General features: G+C 55.2%; 1 protein-coding gene across 2 annotated transcripts; it reads left to right on the forward strand.

Moving 5' to 3' along the window:
* The first annotated feature begins 1,546 nt into the window (after positions 1 to 1,546).
* On the forward strand, positions 1,547 to 20,195 carry FBXL19 (F-box and leucine rich repeat protein 19). Of its 2 annotated transcripts, none has more exons than XM_059036204.2 (11): positions 1,547 to 1,859; positions 3,178 to 3,378; positions 4,775 to 4,918; positions 5,040 to 5,126; positions 5,220 to 5,438; positions 5,939 to 6,100; positions 7,241 to 7,752; positions 14,488 to 14,651; positions 14,741 to 14,902; positions 19,421 to 19,639; positions 19,748 to 20,195. In XM_059036204.2, exons 2-11 carry the CDS (start codon positions 3,202 to 3,204, stop codon positions 19,924 to 19,926), a joined length of 2,025 nt encoding a protein of 674 aa, XP_058892187.1. In that variant the 5' UTR covers positions 1,547 to 1,859; positions 3,178 to 3,201; the 3' UTR covers positions 19,927 to 20,195. The 2 variants fall into 2 exon arrangements, with proteins under 2 accessions (XP_058892187.1, XP_058892188.1); XM_059036205.2 differs by having other exon boundaries at positions 5,939 to 5,971; positions 19,748 to 20,194.
* Positions 20,196 to 21,205: the final 1,010 nt, after the last annotated feature.

Raw genomic sequence — 21,205 nt, forward strand, 5'->3', positions numbered from 1 at the left:
GAGCTAAGGAAGGGACTACGTCCCCCAGCAGGCACTGGCGCAGAGGGCGAGTGATAGGTCGCCATCTTGTTGTAGTCCTTTCCCCCGTTTCCGCAGGGAGTAGTCTTAGCGCATGGACTACAAATCCCAGGTCGCCGTCTCCCCTTTCCTTCGGCCGCCATCTTCGCTGGTAGCCCCCGCCCCTTTCCCCTTCCATTGTCTCGACCGAAGATAATAGAGGGGAGCAGGGAAGACTGCAACTCCCGTCAGGCTCTGCGCCAACGGGATGGGGATTTCGGTATTACAGGCGGGGGAGATGGCCAAGGTGGTAGAATGAGGCGACGGGGAGAGGCTAGGTAGCCTGCCATCTTTATGGTAGTCTCCTTATCCTCCTGGTTCCGCCATTCTTAAGGAACGCGAGAAGGCTAAGAAACTACTATTCCCATCGCACCTCATAAAATCGACTACTAGTCAGGTGTCCGCCTCTCTTCCTCCATCTTGCTTGTAGTCCTCGTTCCTTTTCACCTTTCCATTGTTCCTGACGAGTAGAAATGGCAACGGGAAGGCAGCAGATGGACTGCGAATCCCGTCAGGTACCACAGACGCGGAGGGTTGTGGACAGGAGGGCGTGTGAGTGCCTGGGAAGGAGGTCGGGCCGGGGAAGAAGGCCATGTTGTTTGTAGTCATCGTTCCCGCTGCCCTATGCTCTGCAACAGGGAGCCTCGGGGCAACCGGACTATAACTCCCGGCATCCTCGGCCCCCGGTTTGGCACGTCCTCCGCCATCTTGTTTGTAGTCCCCGCTGGCCCCAGCATCCCATTGTTCCCACGGTGGCACCAGCGTCCGCAGGACCACGACTTCCGTCGTGCCCTGCGCGTGTTAGTCCTGGAAAGTGGAGGTGGTGGGGGAAGGAGGGGGCAGGGGGCGGGGTTCTTCTGGGAGAAGGAGGGAGTAAAGAGGAGGAGGAGGAGGGAAGGAGGAGAGAGGGGAGGGGGAAGAGAGGAGGAAGGAGGAAGGAGCTCTGGAGGGATGAGAGAGGCGGCCAGGGCCCCGGGCCGAAGCAGCGCGGGGCCGGGGGACCAGGGGGGCTGAGACATCCCAATTGCCCCCTCCCCCTTTTCCTGCCCCTTTCCATCCTTTCCTTCCAGCCTCCTCCTTGAGGAAGGGGATTTATTCAAATTTTATTTAAATCCCTATCTCCGGAGGGTCGCGCGCTGGGGGGAGGGGGAGAGGGCGGGGGCGCGCGCAGGCTGGGGGGGCGGGGCCGAGCAGCTTCCTTCACCCCCCTCTGCTCGCCCCGTAGCAGTCGGGCAGGGGGCCGCAGGCCAGGGGCGGGCCCAGGGGAGGGGGGCAGGTTACAGGGACCCCCCCCTCCCCGGGAACCGGCGGTGGGCGGGGCTTGAACCCCGGAAACGGTGGGGGGGCCCAGGCCTGGCTCAGGACCCCTGGGCCGTGGGGGCCGGGAAGGGGCCAGTTAAAGGGCCGTGGGCGCCGGGGAGAGGCGGGTCGGGGTGGGGGAAGGGGAGCTGGGACTCGGACCCCCGGACTGAGTGGGGCCCGGGCAGAAGCTGTGCACCCTGCGCCCGAGAAGCCCCCGTTGGCCTGGGGGGGCTGAGGGACTAAGCCCCCCAGAGCAGGACCTCCCCCTGGAAGGGCCGCGCCGCAGCCCGTGGGAGGGCCTCGCCCCCGGCGTCCCCCATCTCCACTCGCCGCCGTCCCGGCCTCCGCCGGAGGGAGGGGCCGAGCGCCCTCGGGGGGCCGTGGACCCCGGCGTTCTGAGCGTTTCGCGCCCCGTGCCGCCCGGCCCCCCCGCCGCCGATGGCCGCCGACCCGCCGGGAGCTGCCGAGAAGGGAGAGATGGCTCCCGGGACACGTGTGAGGTGGGTTCATGCGGCTCCTTCTCACCCCCAGACCTGGGCAGCTCCCAGTCCCATTCATCCTCAGCCCGGCCTCTCTACCTTACCCGCCCCCAGCCTCACCCTCTCTTTGCTCCAAACTCCTCATCTACAACCCTCCTTCCTGTTACCTCTCAATCTTGGGGAACTGGCCTTCCTTCCTAGACCCTGCTTCCCCTTGCAGACCCCCATCCCCGCCTGCAGTCGCCGCCCTCCAAGGCCCCTCCCCTGGAGCGCTGGAGGGCCCCTTCCCCCCATGGATGGGTCTGGAAGTCCCTGGAAAGGGGGAAGCTGGGGTAAGACTCTGGCCATAAAGAGACCCTCCAGGCCTGCTGAGCCTGTATGGGATCTTGGAGGATCTGGTTTCCATGGGAAGGGGAGCCCAAGGGATTCTAGACAATTAGGGGTGGAAAGCAGCTTGGGAAGCTGGGGCGGGGGGTGCACATGTAGGACTGAGCCCATCTTGAGTTCTGTGGAGATGTCAGGCTGGATTCGAGAATCCCAGGGAATCTGGGAGATTGCCCAGGTTGACCTGAGAGACCCATGAGGAGGCTGTCTTAGAGCAGACGGAGCTCTGTGGGGAGCAGAGGAGTTGAGATTTTTGGCTGAGGAGGGGCTCTGAAGCAGCATCTCAGGGAGGATTTCCGAGCACTGGGAAGTTGGGCAACACAGTGACTCTTTAGGGACTGGGTTAGGGAAGAAGGATACCATTGAATCCGGTGAGGAAATCTAGATTTTAGGGGAAGAGAGATTCGGTGTTAGTAGCTTATGAAAGAGAGAAGAGAGGGAGTAGGAAAGGTCTGGAGCTTCCACCCAGGAATCTGTGGGTATTTGGGAGCCAAATCTGGGGCATTTTATATTGGGGAGCACATGGGCTGGAGCATATTTGGGTAACAGGGGAAGAGTTGGGACCTGTCTAAGGTAACCCCACAGACAAGGAGCCCCTGGCTTTCCAAGGAGCTTTGCTGTGGGGATGTCAGTGGAGAGGGCCCAAGTCCCTCTCAGTGACCTTTTGTCCTCCCTAGCCTAGGCAGGGGGGCACGATGAAGTGTCAGAGCAGGAGTGAGCTCAGGAAGCCAGTTCTGGGGGCTCCCAGAGGGCCCGGGTGAGCTGCTTCAGGGAGAGAGCGGCCTTGTCTAGATGGAGTGGTTCCCCTCACCCCCTGCAGGAGGGACACCTCCTTGTTCCTTGTCTCCCTGGGTAGGAAGCCAAGCTCTGGCTGCCTAGGAGTGGGGGAAGCTGCCAGGAGTCTCCTCGGCCAGGGCCCCAGTGGGCCCCTGACCTTGCCACCCTCCACCCACAGCCCTCGGCGTTGCTGACGCCCCCAATGTCGTCGAGCAGCCGGGGGCCGGGGGCCGGAGCGCGCCGACGCCGAACCCGCTGCCGCCGCTGCCGGGCCTGTGTGCGAACTGAGTGCGGGGACTGCCACTTCTGCCGAGACATGAAGAAGTTTGGGGGGCCCGGGCGCATGAAGCAGTCGTGCCTGCTCCGGCAGTGCACTGCCGTGAGTTCTGCCCCCGCCGTAGCGGGCACGCCTGGGGCTCCGGGCACCTTTCCCCAACCAGCGCCAGCGCCTTTCTGGGTGGCTGGTGGTGACTCCTTAGAGTATAGTGTAAAGTTGCTGTTTGTTCACTCGTTCATTCACTGGCTTGTTCAAATATTCACCAGGCCCGTTTTTGTTCTCAGCTTCAAGCTGGGGCCAGTGTTAGGGTGTACAGAAGAATCCATCCCACTCTGTACCTTCACGCTTTTCCCAACTTTCAGAGGTACAGACCCATAGAAAGCTCAGGCCCTCTTGTACCCCTTCCCAGTGCTGGCCCTGTGAATAGGTCTTGCCTTCTTTGGCCTCCATTTTCACCTGTTAGAGTGGTCTTGGATTTGAGGCCAGTCTTACCCGCTGTGTGACCTTGAGCAAATCACTTTGAACCTCAAGGTACCTTCTCTGTGAAATGTTTCCTTTGCTGAGTTGTAAAGGTTAAACAGCATGGATATGAATGTACGTGCTACAAGGCCCAGCACACAGTAGGTATCCAAGAAACATGGGTTTCCTCCCAGCTTCCTCATCCTTTGAGCTTCCCAGGGCTCCAGAGAGTGGTCCTCCCCCAGCAGCCATGAGGAGCCAGCTGCATCCTATGTCCCCCTCATGCCGCCACCTCCCCTTTTTCCTGCAGCCACTCTTTCCTTGTTGGTCTCTTTACCCCACAGCCCCTCCCTTTTCCTCCTTTCTCCCCCAACCCTTGCCTCATTTTCCTTCCTTCTTCCCCACCTGCTGCTTCCTTGAGCCTGCCTCACAACCTTCTCTATATGACTCAATATTACCACTGATTTTCCCAAAGTCATGTTGTCTGAAGGCCACTCTCCTTTTTCTAGGACCAGCCAGCTGCCTTTAGTGTTCCCAGGGGTCTTGCCAAAACCGGGTTTATCATGGGGTCCAGGGCAATCCTTGCACTGTTCACTGAGCGAACTCAGAATCACCCCAAGCTGCTGCTGTGTTCCCTCCAGCCCTCTCTGGGTATTATTGTCATGTTTGCCTATAGTCTTCTTTCTTTCCCAAAGTCAGCTACAATTTCAGGGTCATAGAGGCCCTGGATCCAGATGCAATGATCACAGCAGTAATAACAACTATGTATCAACTACATTTCCTGCATTATCTCATTTTTATGACAGTCTTGCAAGAAAAAAATTCCTAGCCCCATTTTACAGATGGAGAGACAGAGACATAAGGAGGTTAAATCGGTTGCTCAAGGTCATACTGCCAAAAAGGAGCAAATTCAGGATTTGACCCAGCTTGGCCCATGGGTTCTGAACCTCATCCAGCAGCTGGCCAGGATCCCCAGAAAGAAGGGTCTTTCTCCTGCTGCTTGCTTTTGGGGTCCCTGACGCCCCGTCTCCCCCGACAGCCTGTGCTCCCACACACAGCTGTATGCCTCTTGTGTGGGGAGGCTGGGAAGGAGGACACAGTGGAGGGAGAGGAAGAGAAATTTGGTTTGAGCCTCATGGAGTGTACAATCTGCAACGAGATCGTCCACCCTGGCTGCCTGAAGGTGATGGCCCTGGGGACCCTGGAGGCTGGGGTAGGGCAGATTGTCGGGGAGCAAGGAGGTGGGCTAGGCTGCCTCGGAGTTTGCTGGCACCTGACATCCACTCCCTGCCCTCTGCCTGCAGATGGGGAAGGCTGAGGGTGTCATCAATGCAGAGATCCCCAACTGCTGGGAGTGCCCTCGCTGCACCCAGGAAGGCCGGACCAGCAAGGTAGGGGCTGAGGCTTGTCTGGGTGCTAGGCTCTGGGTATGCGGGAGGTTGGGGATCTGTGCAGAGCCTCACCCCCAGCTTCCATCTCCCCAGGATTCAGGTGAGGGACCAGGCCGCCGCAGGGCTGACAACGGCGAGGAAGGCGCCAGCCTGGGGAGTGGATGGAAGCTGACGGAGGAGCCGCCACTTCCACCACCCCCACCCAGGCGCAAGGGTCCCCTACCTGCTGGGCCCCCCCCAGAGGACGTGCCTGGGCCCCCCAAAAGAAAGGAGAGGGAGGCAGGGAATGAGCCCCCTACCCCAAGGAAAAAGGTGAGCCAGGGAGCATGCTCACTAGGTCCAGCCTAAGGGATTCTGGGAGCTGTAGTCCCGTTCCTTTTGGAGGGGAGGGGGCCCTGGGAGATAGTGCTTCATGGGTTTCCCCCAGGGATTGTAGGGAGATGTAGTTCAGGAATTGTTGGTGGGAGGATGCCGTGTGCTCAATATGGTGGAGAGGTACAGGTGAGAGGCAAATGGCACTGGACAGGGAAGCTTTGGGTGCTTTAGGGAAGAGGCAGAGAGCATGCTCAAATTAGCTGCTGCAGAGGAGGAAGGAGGGGCTGGAAAGGGCCTGAGGGGGAAGAAAGAGGAGATGAGAGCATGCTCAGTGAGCCAAGACACTGGTTACAAGGTGAGCATGCTCAGAGTTCTCCCTGAGATGGGGGCTTCTGGGATTTGTAGTCTGAGAGGAGAGCATAGATCTTAGTTTTTGTGGACAGTGTGGGGCTAATGGCGTCTCTCCCTTTCCCCCTATCTCCTTCTTGCCTTGGTAGGTGAAAGGAGGCCGAGAGAGGCACCTGAAGAAGGTGGGTGGAGACGCCTGCCTCCTCCGAGGATCGGACCCAGGCGGCCCCGGCCTTCTGCCCCCCAGGGTTCTGAATCCGAGCCAGGCTTTCTCGTCCTGCCACCCTGGGCTCCCTCCCGAGAACTGGGAGGTGTGCCGGGGACCTCCTCCCTCCCCTTCCCACCTTTCCTTGCCCCACCCTCCACCCTGAAGACAGAAATCTGTCCCTTCCTGCCTACGTTGTCCTGCCCTAGCCCCACTTGGCCATGATGGGCGTTTGGGCCTCTGGGAAGAGTGGAGGGGGAGAGTGGGTTGGGGCCAGGCCACAAGAGCCCCGGATTTCCCAAGAACCCTTGGGGTATCATCTGACCCATTTGCCTTGTCTTTCCAGACCTTAAAGGGGAAAGAACTGAGTTCAAGTCCCTGTTCAGCCACTGACTCCCTGATTGGTCTTGGCAACTTGTCAGCTGCTCTGAGCCTCAGTTTCCTCATCAGTGAAATGGAGATGATACTACCTCCCTTACCCCATCTATGCCACCGAGCTGTTTAATGACATTAAAGTAAACGAGCTTTGTAAACTGAAAATGTACTAGATTCGAGGGAAATAAGGCCCAGAGAGGTTTAAAGACTTGTCCAAGGGCACACAGCAAAGCTAGAATTCAGATGTCACTTTGCACTGACACACTGAATGCCAGGGTCTGCCTGATTGTGTTCAAATTCTGCCTCTGCCCTTTATCAGTTTGTAACCTTGGGCAAGCGCCATAATCTCTGAGCCTAAGTTTCCTCATGTCTAAAAAGAGTGGCCCAAGTTGCCCACTCCATCCCAGCACTGTGAGGATGTCATGAGTCAGGATGGGAGGCTCCACCCAGGGCCAGATAGTCATTGTTACTCTCACATCATCGAAGAGACACTTGAAATTGTCTGGTCCAACGTTCCATGTTGTAGGTGTTCGAAAGGGGCTTCCCAATGTCACACAGAGAATGGATAGCCCAGCCAGTACTCAAAACTAGATCTGTAACTTCTCCACACCTCACTGCTTTTGGAAACTCATAAGCTAGTGAGTCCCATAAGACTTAATTCTTTGGATCAGCGCCTTCATGTGACAGATAAGGCAAGTGAAAAGTCTAGAGAGGGCCATGGCTTGACTGAGGCCTCACGTCACTCAGGAGCAGAGCCAGGGCTGGAACTCAGGACTGTCCCTCAGGCCGTTCATCCCTTGGTGACTCCTCAGGGATAGGGGGTGGGGAGGTATGTGCCAGGCCCTAGAACAGCCTTCCTCTCTCCCTGCAGAAACCAAAGCCGCCTTTGGCCTCTGCGGAGGGCCCGGCGGTGCCGTCCCCATCACCGCAGAGGGAGAAGCTAGAGCGTTTCAAGCGGATGTGCCAGCTGCTGGAGCGGGTGCCTGACACCTCCTCGTCCTCGTCAGACTCCGACTCGGACTCCGACTCGTCAGGCACATCCCTGAGTGAGGATGAGGCTCCTGGGGAGGCCCGGAATGGGCGACGGCCAGCCCGGGGCAGCTCAGGCGAGAAGGAGAACCGCGGGGGGCGGCGGGCTGTGCGCCCTGGCAGTGGGGGACCCCTCCTCAGCTGGCCCCTGGGCCCCGCCCCCCCGCCCCGGCCCCCACAGCTGGAGCGGCATGTGGTGCGGCCCCCACCTCGAAGCCCTGAGCCCGACACGCTGCCTCTGGCTGCCGGATCCGACCACCCCCTGCCCCGAGCCGCCTGGCTTCGAGTCTTCCAGCACCTCGGGCCCCGAGAGCTATGCATTTGCATGCGAGTCTGCCGGACTTGGAGCCGCTGGTGAGTGGCCTGGACAGGCCTGGGTTCCATTGCCCACACGCTCCTTGCTTGGCTGTGTGACCTGTAACAGATCCCGGAGCCTCCCTGGCCCTTGCTCTTGTAATGATAATGCTTCTGTAGGATGCACGTACTGCAGTGTGGTACTTCTGTGTTGACTATGTACAGGCCGCTTTTTGTATATGAGCTCACTGAACCCTCACAACTTTGTGAGGTGGGTACTGTTCTCCCATTCTTAGATGAAGCGGAGGTCAAGGTCATGTGGAGAGAAAGCAGTAGAACCAGGAATTTGAGCCCAGTCCTTCTGGCTCCAGAACGTTTCCTCTTAATAACGGTCATTTATGAGTACTTAGCATGTGCCAAGCATAGTGCTGACTGCTGGGCCTGCATCATCTCACTTGCTTTTCACCACCCTCTGCTGAGGACAGTCTTATTGCTGGTCCCACTTACACATAAGAAAGCCCTTTGCCGAGTGGCCTCTGTCCTCCCAGAGGCAGCCATATTTGGGCCTCCTAATACTGCTTGGAACTTCTTTGTGGCCTGGAGCCACCACCAGCACCCTCTGCCTACCCTGCTTCCATCTCCCCACTGCTTTCTGAGTCTTGTTTCTACAGAAATGGTGGGCATCTTCCCAAACCCCTGGTCTTCCTCTTTGGTCCTGCCCCTGGCAACACCCGCCCCCCCACCTCTCCATCAAACTCCTACAACACTCCTCCCTCCATACACCACCCCCCACCCCAAAAGAGCACATAGAGGCTTGCTGCGTGTTGACAATACTTCATTCACTTTCACATTCCCATGAAACTGTTCAGGGCAGATACTGTATCTGTTTTAGCTTCATGTTCTGAGCACAGGACAAAGGGTAGTGTAGGTGCTCAGAAAACATTTTATTAAATGAGTAAATCCAGACCCTTGCCCACGCCCCTACCGTGGGCCAGGCATCCTGTCCGGCACTTTGTAAACGTTGGCTGATGCGCTCCTCACGATAACAGCCCTGCGAGGTGGGGGAATGAGGGACACCTGAGAGCACAGTGTAGTTAGGGGCCGACCTCAAACCCCAGTCTTTTCCCAAGGATTTTGGGGTGCTTGTTCATATTTTCTGGTCTCCGTGGAAGCTATAGAGCTAAGAAGAGAGGAAGGTAGGCTCTGGAGGTAAATTACCCGTAGGTGAATCTCACTCTTCCTCTGATGAGCTGTATGCTATCGAGCTAGTTTCTGAACTTCTCTATGCCTCAATTTCTTCATCTGTTAAAACAGGGGAACCAAAGCATTTACTTCCTAGTGTTTTTATAAGCTAATATACATAAAGAATTGAGGACAGTACTTAGGAAAGAGAAACTTCTCAGTGCCTTAACAGCAATCATTATCATTCACTCAGCTATAAATATTTACTGAAAGCACATTCTCAGAACACAGATCTGTGCCCTTGAAGAGCTCCCAGTCAAACTGCAACATAGAAGCAAATAGTTACAGCAGTTGCTGGGGATCACCGCCCTTGCCTCAAGTAATAATTGAGGAAATGTTTGCTGAGGCCTCTTCATCAGGGCCAGCCCTGTGTTTGGCACATGGGATCCAGAGCTTGAAGAGGACCTGATTTCTGCCTCAAGGGGAGACTTGGGACTGGAGGCGGATGAAGCAGAGAAGCTGGACTGGACAGTGGTTTCCAGCTTGGGCCCTGGAGTCTGGCACCCGTGGGTTTCATCAGCTGTGATTCCTGCACTTCCTGGATGAAACGGCCATGGGTGGATAGCTATACCTATCAAGGCCTCCCTTTTCCTGTCTGTAGTCTGGGTTCATATCAATACCTTGTAGGGATAAAATGAGGTGGTTCTTGCAAAACACTTAGTAGCACAGTACCTGAAGGGTGCTAAACACTCAATAAAGTAGTGGCTTTTGATGAGAAGGATGAGGGGAAGCGGAGCAAGGGCCTGCAGGGGGCACGGTGGGACCAGTCAGGAGGCTCTGCCAGCCTAGGCGCAGAAGCAGGGGCAGTGAGGATGGAGAGGAGGGACTGGAGTTGGGAACTTTTTAAGAAGCAGAATGGCTTGGATTTGGTGACTGAATGGCTGTGGGGGCAGCAAGCAGGGTGACTCTCAACCGAGTTTCTGGTCCATGAGCCTGGGTGGGCAGCAATGCCATGGCCCAGGCTTGGGAATACCGAGGAGGGGCAGGTTCCAGGGTAAAGCCAAGAGCTCAGATTTGCCGTGTTTGGTCTGAAAGGCCTTTGGGCCAGTCAGGAACAAACAGGAGAGAGAGCAGCTGGACGTACAGGTCTGATGCTTAAAAGAAAGATCCAAGTTCGGGAGTTTTTAACCTATAGGTAGCGACTTCAAGGAAGAGGGCAGAAATCAGAATGTCAGCATTTGTGAGTTAGAGAAAGAACAGGTAGAGAGAGATCGAGGGCACGAGTGTGTCCTGAGGGAGAGAGGTTGAGGAAGGAATGAATGATGAGCAGGGTCGGGTGTTGACGAGAGGTCATGAGAGGCCAAGGACCAGAAGCGGCAGTTGGATTTCGCTACAAGGAGGCGTTGATATCTTTGGCTGTGCTACATGGGGGTGAGGGCACTGGAGCCAGGTCGCCTGGAGTTGAGGTTGGACTTGATCTGTTTGTTCTCTGCTGTGTCCCTAGTTTCTAAGATCCGTGGCATACAGTAGGTACTGAAAAAACACTTGTCGAATGAGTGAATGAACGAAAGGGAGGAAATCAGGATAGTGTGGAAAGAGGTAGTGAAGGTGGAGTGGGAGAGAAATTTGTAGGTGGGAGAGCAGGAGGTGTCAGGCTTTCCTGTCTGGTGCCTTCCATCTTCTCTTGGAAACGGGAGGCAGAGTGATCTGCCCAGGTGAGTGGAGGGAGGGCGGGTGGACCAGGCCTGGGGGAGCTGCTGAGTCACAGGGAAGAGGGTTGGGACTTCGGAGGGAATGAGCAAGGAAGGAACTAGACCCCAGGTTCAAGGCAGTTGGGGTTAGGAGTAAAGACTTAGAGGTGGACAGATTGGAGGACAGCGGTGGCAGCAGGGAGCCCAGAGAGCTGAGAAGGAAGAACTAGAACTGTCTTCGGTTGGAGCCAGGAGGCTGTGCATTCCTTACAGGTGGCAGTTTGGGATGGTCTGGCTCTGTGGCCCCAGAGGGCCTCTGCAAGAGGGAGGTTTTTGTACTCGAATTTGGGGATTTGGAGGTGGGCTTAGTAGGGTGCTGACTTGGTCAGGGTGTTGAGTCAAGGGGAAAGGGAATGGGGTAAGGCATTCGAACATCAAGTTCTACCTCCCCTGGCTTGATGTATGCTTTGGCCTCAGACTTCTTCTGACCTCTTGCCTAAGTGTCATTCTCTAGTCTAGAAAGAACTTGGCTATGGCTCCTTGTCACGTTCACAGCGAACTTCCACGGTCCTCTTGGACATCTGGACATGAACAGTGACTGCACTAAACACTTCTTCTTTTTAGAGAAGCTCTTCAGAAGGGTCCTGCACTATCTCCCTTCTCCTTTTTTTTTAACGTCTTTCATTTAGTTTTTTTCAATCATCGTTTAAAAAAATGGAACTATAGTTAATTTCCTCTCCCTTCATTTCTGCAGCAAACCTTTGAAATAAGTGGTGCCTTTACCCCATTTTATGGTATGGAAAGTGGAGGCCCAGAGAGAGCAAGTGACTTGCCTAAGTTCACTCAAAGCACTGAGGTGGCAGAGCTGGGATGTAGATCCCCGCAGCTCACACTCCTCACCTCTGAGCTCTGTGGCCACGACCGTCCAGCCTGGCATTCCAGCCCTCCTTGTCACGGCACCCTACCCTGGGCCTCCTCTAGCCTCACCCCTGCCTCTTCTCCACTTCAGAGTTCAGGCTCTCGATCCAGACTAGCCTGGTTTACTACCTGGCTCCCCTACCACTAATAGCTGTGGGACGTTGAATAAGTCTCTTAACCTCCCTGGGCCTCATTTTCCTTACCTCTAAAAAGGAGACTAGTATTCACCTCCTAGGGCTGTTGTGAGGTTAAATGCTTAGTGCACAGAATGCAGTAAACCCTCAGTGAACACTAGATGTTAGTGCTGGAGTGACTGTCATCGTCATCCTCATCGTTAAGGGGAGATGATGAATTGCCCTTTGTTCCTGCTGCTTCAGGTTCTCAGAGCTCTCCGTTTTCTCTCTGTGCACTGGGCCTGGATACTGGTTCTTCCTCATCGGGAACTCACATCATCTTCCTCCCCTCACCGGAATAACTACTGCCTTCCTTTTTTTTTTTTTTTTTTTTTTTTTTTTGCCGCGCTGCGCAGCAGGCAGGATCTTAGTTCCCCGGCCAGGGATCAAACCCGTGCCCCCTGCAGTGGAAGCTCAGAGTCCTAACCACTGGACCTCCAGGGAAGTCCTAACTACTGCCTTTCTTAAAGTCTCAGATCAGGCATTGTCTCCCTGGGAAGCTCCCCCTCCCAGTTTCTCATTGACTCTTATCATGTCTCTTGTTGCCTTAGTTTTACTGTGGACTTATCTGTCACCCCCCTGTTTTCTCACTGTTCCATGCCTGGACACTTAGTATCAGTAGGGCCCTCAGTGACTGTTGGCTGCCACTCTGAGGTTTAAACCCAGTGTTCTGGTCGTCTAAGGGCAAAGGGACAAATTAGCTACAGCCAGGAAAAGTCAGGAGAGACTTCTTGGAAGAGGAAGCACTGGAACTGAGCCCTGAGTGATCTGGGGTGGTTGGTGTTTGTGTCAGTCACACATGTGCCAAAATGTGTTGGCACCAAACAGCGTGTGTCTATAGGCGGGCAGGTGGTTTGTCCTGGCTCTTGTGGAGTACGATATAGAAACAGCTGGTGGCCTGTGTGTTGCCCCCAGGGGGAAGGGCTCCCTTCTAGCCGTGGAGGATACAGGAGGGCTTCAAGGTGGTGGCGGCAGTTGAGCTGGAACTCAAGACTGGGTCGGAGTGAGCAGAGAGAGATTTTGGATGGAGTGGGATGGAGAAAAGGGGCAGGACCTAGGGGCAGAAGCTGGGTTGAAGGTGGGTTATATTGGGTTTTGTTTTTTTCCTTTTCCTTTTTAGAATTGGAGAGATTTGCAAATGTTTATTGGTTGAGTGGGCGGAACCAGGAGAGGGAGAGGCTAGAATGCCAGAAGAGGGGGGAAATGGTAGGAGGTGGCAGGTGGGACAGAGGGGTGGGTGGAGTTGTTCAGATTGAAGGCTTAGTGTCTGTGCTTCCAGCTTTCCCTAAAATGTCACCCGGGGCTCCGGAGTGTGCCTGGCAGTTGTAAGTGGCACAAAAACATGGCTTAATCCTTCCATTATTGATAGTTTTGAAAAGGAAATCTCTCTATTGGGTGCTATTATATCTTTAACACCTTTCTAATACTTATCTCTATGTTTAATAAAAACAGTCTTTAGATGGTAGCCGAAAGCCATAGCAACACCTAGCTAGAATTTAGTAACCCTGGCCTGTTATTATGGTGTTTATTTCTAAGGTTAACATATTTATGTGAAACAATACTGGTTTTAAGTTCAAAGAGGGGAATCAATTTAAACATAAATTCATGTTCTGCAGATGAGTGGATAGCGAATGACTAGAGTTTGGGCATCACTGCCCCAGCCCAGGGCTTCTTGAAGGGAAAGCCTCCAGGATGGGGGCTGGGAGGGAGGTAAGAGACAGCTTCCTGCATCCCTCCTCACCCCTGCTGCTTCTGACACAGTTCATCTAGCCCAGTGGGAATTTCCTGACATGGCTTTGAACTACTGTACTAGAAGAAACTTTTCAAACTGAGTCTTGAGGAACTTCAGTGTACTGCACAGTATTAGTAGATGACCTTGGGATAGATGGGGAAGGGTTCCCTGGTAAAATAAGTTTGGGAAGCCCTTCTCCAGGGCTCTGCATGTTGGACTACTCAAGGCTCTCAGAAATTCTGGGATCAGGATCAAACAAACCTGTTTCACTTTGTTGAGGCCTCATTCATCTTTGTAGTTTCAATACCTGGGACCTACTAGGCCTTCCATAAACACTGACTGAGTGAATAAATGGGAAGCCATAAATGAGGTGTGTTGTAGGGGGTGCTCTGTGGGAGCTCTGAGTGGTTCACACTGGCTTGGCATCATCCATTCATGCCACAGGTAATGTACGGTGCACCTGGCCCGGTGCTGGGCACTGGGGCTGCTGAGGGAAAGAAGCCAGGGCTGCCCTTGTGGAGCCGCCATTCTAGTTGGAGGGATACAGTGATCAAAGAGAGAGACTAGGGCTGTAAGTCAAGCCGTGGACAGCTGGTCCTCAGGATGGGCAGACACGCGGATCAAGGGCAGAAATTAGTAGAGGATGAGAAGTGCCCACAGCCACCATAAGAAGCCCAAGGCAGGGGATGGGGGGCTGCTGAAAGATCTCTGTGGGGCTCCATCAAATACAGTGTGTGTGGGGGGGTGTCTTTGGCAGAACGGCAGAGCGCTTTAGCAGCTGTAAGGCCCGCTAACTATAGTAACTCCATTTGAGCTTAGAACAACATTGTGGGCAGGCTGAGTCTGGACTGTCATCTCTACAAGGCCTCTGAGGCTCAGAGAGAGGAGTGGACTTGCCCAAGGTCTCACATCCAGTTAGTGATGGAATTGACCCCTGAGCCCAATGCTCTTGGCCTGGGTCCTGGGGCTTCCTGCCCTCCCTGCTATCTTATATGGACCAGGAGAGAGCTGGGGTGAACCCGGTAGCATGGGGGTGGGGAATTCTGGGCTCCCTGCGAGCTGAGGACTGAGGTCTCTGTCTTCCCCTTGTGGCCGACAGGTGCTACGACAAGCGTCTGTGGCCTCGAATGGACCTGAGCCGGCGGAAGTCGCTGACCCCGCCCATGCTTAGTGGTGTGGTTCGTCGCCAGCCTCGAGCTCTGGACCTCAGCTGGACAGGTGTCTCCAAGAAGCAGCTCATGTGGCTTCTGAACCGACTGCAAGGTAGTGCTGGGTGGTGAGGCAGGACTGGGGGAGGAGGGGGACAGACCTGGGACGGAGTCCTCCTAGCACCAGTTTCCCGACGCCCCCAGGCCTGCAGGAGCTGGTGCTCTCTGGCTGCTCCTGGCTCTCCGTCTCTGCCCTGGGTTCAGCCCCACTGCCGGCCCTGCGGCTCCTGGACCTCCGCTGGATTGAGGATGTTAAAGACTCCCAGCTCCGAGAGCTGCTGCTGCCTCCACCGGACACCAAACCAGGTGCAGCCTCTGTTCGTTCCTTTGTAGAAGGGGTTGGACAAGGTGGGGGTATGAGGCCTCCAAGGTCTCTTCTGACTCCTGCTGGGTATTAAAGAATTTGAAGAAAGGACGGGACACATGAGTTTGAGTAGACAGGCCCTGCTTGGCCATTGTTCATTCGTTCACTCTCCTGCTGTGTGCTGGGCCCTATGTTCAGAGCTGAGGGAACAGGATGAGGAGGATGTAGCCCCTGCCTTCTAGGGGGAACATGATTATGGGATGAAACACAATATAGGACAGGAGGATGACACAGAATTCTGGGAGAAGCCAGGGGATTGTGAGTGAAGTCTCTGGGTGTGGCGGGCACTACTGGAGAGCCTTCGCCAGAGGGAGCAGCGGTGGCTGCTGTGGAGGAATGCAGGCCCAGTGTGGCTGGTCAGTTCCATTTGTCAAGAGGAGCCAGAAATAAGGATTTTCTGTGAAATATCCTGGTTTTTAAATGATGTCAATTAATTCAGATTCTTTTAAAATTCATGTGTGGACCCAGCAAAAATATGACTGAGCAACAGATTTGGCCCCTAGATCCTCTTGTCCTACAGTAAAAAGATAAGGATTTTGCTGAGGGAACAGAGCAGAAAGAGAGAGCCAGTTGACTTGGGAGGTTGTGTGGAGGTGGTAGTTTTATTTCCCAAGTCAGACCAGCCACCTCTTCACCTGGTCAGGCCCAGGTCCCCTGCCAGGTAAAGTCAGCTTTATGGCACACATAGTTCTGGGTCCGGCCCTGTGTAGGGCCCTGGAGACCTCAAACTGAGTCAGACCCATTCCCTGCCCGGGTGGAACCCCAGTCATGCAGAAGAGAGAGACTCATTAGTAGAAGGTTATGGCGTGACATGGTGGGAGCTGTGGTCGGGGGGGCGGGTGGTGGGCAGGAAGGCAGTGAGAGAAGCCCTCCTTGAGGGGGTGCTATTTGAACTGAGTCCTGGAAGGGACAGCATTTTCCCAGGGGGTGTGAGGCAGGAATAAACAGTTTTATGGGATGTGAGAACCATATTGGCAAAGGGGGATGCTGGGAACTGAGGCTGGTCAGATGAGCACAGGCCTGGTCACTTTGGGGATCATACGGAGGTGTGAGGTGGGGATGCTGAGGCCTGGGGTTCTTTGTCTAGCTCTAGCCAGGTGATGGGATACGGCATCTTCTCTGGCCCCCACCAGTCTGTTCTCCATAATGAAGCCGGTGAACTATCCAGAAGGTCAGATCTCTCCACCTCACCCCATGCTCTACACTCGTTCTCATTGCTCCCTGGTGGTCTTTGGATGAAGATCAGTATTTTACCACAGTCGATAAAGCCTGGTCTGGCTCCCACTGACCTATGGTGTCCTTACACTTCAGCCACATCAGCCTCCTTGCCAAATTTCCTCCAGTCCCAGGGCCTTTGCCCACTCCTCTTTGCTTAGAATGCTCTATCCTCCTTCACCTGATGAACACCTAATCGTCTTTCAGGCCTCAGTGTAAATGTCACTTCCTCCTAGAAGCCCTCCATGATCTTATCCCCCATTGAGATTACAGTCCCTCTTCTAGAGAACAGTCCCCTCCCAGCATATCACTGTACCGTTGTGAAATGATTTGATTAAAATCTGTTTCCTCCCACAAGATTCTTAAGCTCTGTGAGGGTGAGGACCGTCCACTCACCCCAGCACCTTGCTTTCACAGCTCTCTTTCATGGCTCCCTTCTTCCCACCCCATACCCCTCCACAGCAGTTTTGGAAGGGGAGTAGAGGAAGAACTAGGATTCTTCCCATTTTCTGGATGAGGCCCCAGAGGTCCAGAGGGGTTGAGAGCCAGACCTGAGCACTCACCCACTGCCCACTCTTAACTGGAGTTGGACTGAGCATTGGGAACAGTGCATTCCAGGAGGTGAGAAAGTGCCGGTTGTCTGGCAGACTGACTCCATTTCCTCCTGCTTCAATTCACTTCAGTGTAAGTCCCTTTCTCAGGAGCTTGCAAAGGTGAGCTGTCCAGGCCTCCAAGGCCTAAATTCTCATTGAGACTTTACACCCACCTTTATCATCTTGGCTCCCTGGCTTCATGCAGCATTCCTGGAGCAAAACTGAATGTTTTCCTACTTCCTTGCTTTTGCCCCTGCTGTTCTCTGCCTAGCTACACTTCCCTCCCATGTTCCCTCTCCACATGTTCAAATGCTCAAAGGCCCACCTCAGTGAAATCCTCCCTGATGCCCACTTCTCCCACCCCAGCCACACGTGACCTCTCTTTCCTCTGCTTCCCTCTATTGGCTCTTACCTGTGGCCTGAGGTTGAGGGCATCTGCAGATATATCCACTTTCCAGGCTCTCAGCTCCTCAAAGAAAAAAAAAAAGGTAGAATTCAGAGCTTGCCAAGTCAGGTGCCCACAGACTTGGTGGCCTGGCAGGTTACAGAAGTGGTGGGCTTGGTGCAGGACATTAGGGAGTACATGCAGCTTTCATCATCAGGTGAAAGGGGTAGCCCAGTGATGACAGAGCTGACAATTTTTCAAGGAAAAGCTCCATATCAAAAATTTCTTTATAAAAATGTCCTTTTGAGGACTTCCCTGTTGGCACAGTGGTTGAGAATCCGCCTGCCAACACAGGGGACACTGGTTCAAGCCCTGGTCCGGGAAGATCCCACATGCCGCAGAGCAGCTAAGCCCATGCGCCACAACTACTGAGCCCACATGACACAACTACTGAGCCCATGTGCCTAGAGTCCGTGCTCCACAACAAAAATGTCCTTTTGGGAATTCCATGGCAGACCAGTGGTTAGGACTCCCAAGCTTTCACTGCTGAGGGCCCAGGTTTAGTCCTTGGTCGGGAAACTAAGATCCTGCAAGCCGCATGGAATGGCAAAAGAAAAAGAAAAAAAAGTCCTTTTATGTAGCATCAGTCACTGAGAAAATTTTTAGCACTATGCAGACACCACAGAACACTTGTGTAGGCTAGCTTCCTGACTTTATGACATCTGATCTAGTTTATTTAGGGGCTAGGCTGGTGTCTGGGAAGCAGATAGCGCTGTGGGAAGAGTTTGGACTTAGAGTCACAGGCCTGGTGTCCTGGCTCTGTTAATTCAGATCTTGGATAGACTGTTTAGTGATTTGAAGCCTCAGTTTTCTCATCTGTAAACAGGAATGATGATCAGAGAACTTGTCTCCCAAGGCTGTGGTTCTTAAAGTGTGGTCTGTGGACCAGCAGCTCAACATCGCTGGAGAACTTGGTTTTTTTTGTTTGGTTGGTTTTTTTTGGCCACACCAGGCAGCATGCGGGATCTTAGTTCCCCAATCAGGGATCGAACCCTGCAGTGGAAGTGCACAGTTGTAAACACTGGACTGCCAGGGAATTCCCTGGAGAAAGTATTAGGAAAATAAACTCTGAGGCCCCACCTTAGATTACCTGAACTCTGGGGGCAGGGCCAGCTGCCAGGGAGATGCAGAAGCCTCTCCAGTTGGAGAGCCGCTGGCCTAGGGGCAGGCAGCCACTTAGCTGCTGCCTGGCCCATGGTGCGTGCTCAAGCAGTGGCTGCTGGTGCACCAAGGGAATTAAGTTACAAAAACCAAAAACGGAAATGCAGGATTGTGGTAGATACAATAAATGGAAAGCTTTGGGTGCAGAGATAAGGGGTGGGTGCTCTTCTTCCCCGGAGAGAGAGGAGGAGGAGACCTCTGAGCTCAGACCAGAAAGCCAGGGACCCTGGCCAGGCAGGGGATTGAGCACAGGTGGCCCCAGGCAGAATCTCTTGGGGTAGGGTCCCCTGTGGAGTTTGGCCCAAGTATTTGGCAGGGAGAGAGAGGAGTTTGGAGCTGAGACGGGTGAGACCTTGTAGGAACTGGAATGTTCTACCAAGGAGATTGGACTTCTCTGAGGTGCCCTTGGAAAGTTTTTAGCAGGGGAGGGATGTGGTCCCATTTGCGTTTGAGAACGGCTCTCTTTGGATGAGTGAGTGAGGAGGCTGGGGCAGGAGTTCAGGCAGGAGTGGTGAAGGGATCCAGATGGGGACTCCACTGATCATGGAAGGAGCGAGATGTGCCAGAGGAGCCTGCTGGGATGGCAGTTCCATCGGGGATGTCATTTGTTGGATGAGTGACTACATATTGAGCACCTATGCCCCAATTCCTGGGCACAGAGCAAGAACAAGACAGACAGAAATTCTTGCCTTCATGGAAGTGACATTCTAGTGGGACGAGAGGAAAAATATATAATATGTCAGATGGTGAGAAAAAGAGGGAAAAGTGCAGGGAAGGGGTTTGAGTATGTGGAATGTTATAGTTTCAGGTGGGGTAATCATGGAAGGCCTCCTTGAGGAGGCAGTGTGAGCACTGGACAGATGAAATGATGTCGAGTTGTGTGTGTTTGGGGGAGAAGAGCAAGCCATGAGCCACGTAGAAAATGCAAGTCGAGGTTCCCTTACAGTGGGAGCAGGTTTAGGGGGGTGGTGAAGGATGAGTGTGGAGACACAGCTGGTGCCGGGATGGCAGCAGCCAGGAGGCTGACCTCTTCTCTGCTTGCTCAGGGCAAACGGAGAGCCGTGGGCGGCTGCAGGGGGTAGCTGAGCTACGCCTGGCCGGCCTGGAGCTAACGGATGCCTCCTTGCGGCTTCTGCTGCGCCACGCACCCCAGCTGAGCGCCCTGGACCTAAGCCACTGCGCCCACGTTGGGGATCCCAGCGTCCACCTCCTCACGGCCCCCACCTCCCCGCTCCGAGAGACCTTGGTGCACCTCAACCTCGCCGGTAAGCGTGGTGCCTTGTCTGTCCATCGTGCTAACCTTTTGGTCCCTGTGGTCCGTGCGCACCCGCTACTCACCTTCCTGGTCTCAGCTGCCATTGCCCCATCCCCAGGTTGCCACCGCCTCACGGACCACTGCCTCCCGCTGTTCCGCCGCTGCCCGCGCCTACGCCGCCTAGACCTGCGCTCCTGCCGCCAGCTCTCCCCTGAAGCTTGTGCCCGGCTGGCAGCCGCCGGGCCCCCTGGCCCCTTCCGCTGCCCAGAGGAGAAGCTACTTCTCAAGGACAGCTAGTTGGGTGCCCCCCACCCTCCCCCAGGACTCATTAGGAGCCTGGACCTCAGGCCTTCATTTCACCCCTGCCAGGAGGCCAGGTTCTCCACCTCATGACTAGGGATTCCTGCCCAGGGACTTGAGCCAGCCTCCCCCCCCTCTACCCCCTGCACTGATATCTCTGGGGGTCTCTCCTTCCCATCCCTTCCCCCTTCCACCTGCTTCATTGTCCATCCCCTGGGGGGAGTGGGTCAGAGGTACTGGGGGGTGCTGAGCCAAAGGGATGGTGGGAGGGGGGCTGAGGTGCAAGTCTGAGGGAGGGAGAATGGGGAAAGGGTATCTGCACACAGGATACTGGGAGCCAGGGGGCTGGGGGAGGTGGAGGATGGGCGGGGGGGTGGGGGGCGGGCAGAAAGCAGACCACCAAGGGTTCAGGGAACAAAGACCAGATACTTGGAGTTGGGGGGTGGGGTGGGGGGGGCCAAAAAGGGAAACCAGAGGAGCAATTGGGGATCCAGACGTCGGAGATGAGGGGATTCGGGAGCCAGGGGAAAGGCAGGGCTGAGTGAGGGGTGGGGGCAGGAGCACCCCCTCGGGGTCACCCCTCTCCTTCCTCCCTCCCCAGATTTCAGTTCCTTCCCCCCAGCCCTGACTCCTTGAACGTCACTGACAATGGCAGCTATTGTGAGGAGTGGGGGCTGCGGGCCTACCGGTTGTTCGGCGCGGCCCTGGGGAGCGGTGAGGGGTACCCCAGCCCCCTACCTGCCTCCCCGCACTATACTTGAACATTCATCTGTACTGAAGTGTTACTTGAACCGGGGGAACCTCGGACCTGGGGGAGCCGGAGCTTGAGGGGACAGGACCAGCTTGGACTGAGACTGGACCGGTGGGCAACCCAGTTTGGACTGGACCACCCCCAGGCTCTCTCTTGCTTTACTGTATTGAGCAGCTCCACCCCTCCTGACCTGGGGTGGGGGTGGGGGTGGGGTGCCAGCCCAGTGATGGGGAAGATGGGACTCCTCCAGCTTGGCTCTTCCCACTCTTTCATCGTCATGGAAACTTGTATCCCATTTGCCCAGGGAACTGCCACTCCTGGTTGCCATGGAATTAGCAGCCAATGGACACCTCCCAAAGCCAGTGCTAAGGCTGGAAAGGGCCCCTCTTAGTTGCCGTGGGAGCTTAGTAACAGACTCTTCGGCCCTCCCCTCCCCCTTCCTCCACTGCGGGGGCGGGGTTTGGGGAGCCAGGGGGAGGGGTCGGGGCCAGGTCCCGCCCCTCAGCCCAGGCCTCCCTGGGGAGC

The sequence above is a fragment of the Kogia breviceps genome, chromosome 14, assembly GCF_026419965.1.
Source record: "Kogia breviceps isolate mKogBre1 chromosome 14, mKogBre1 haplotype 1, whole genome shotgun sequence".
Lineage (NCBI taxonomy): Eukaryota > Metazoa > Chordata > Mammalia > Artiodactyla > Physeteridae > Kogia > Kogia breviceps.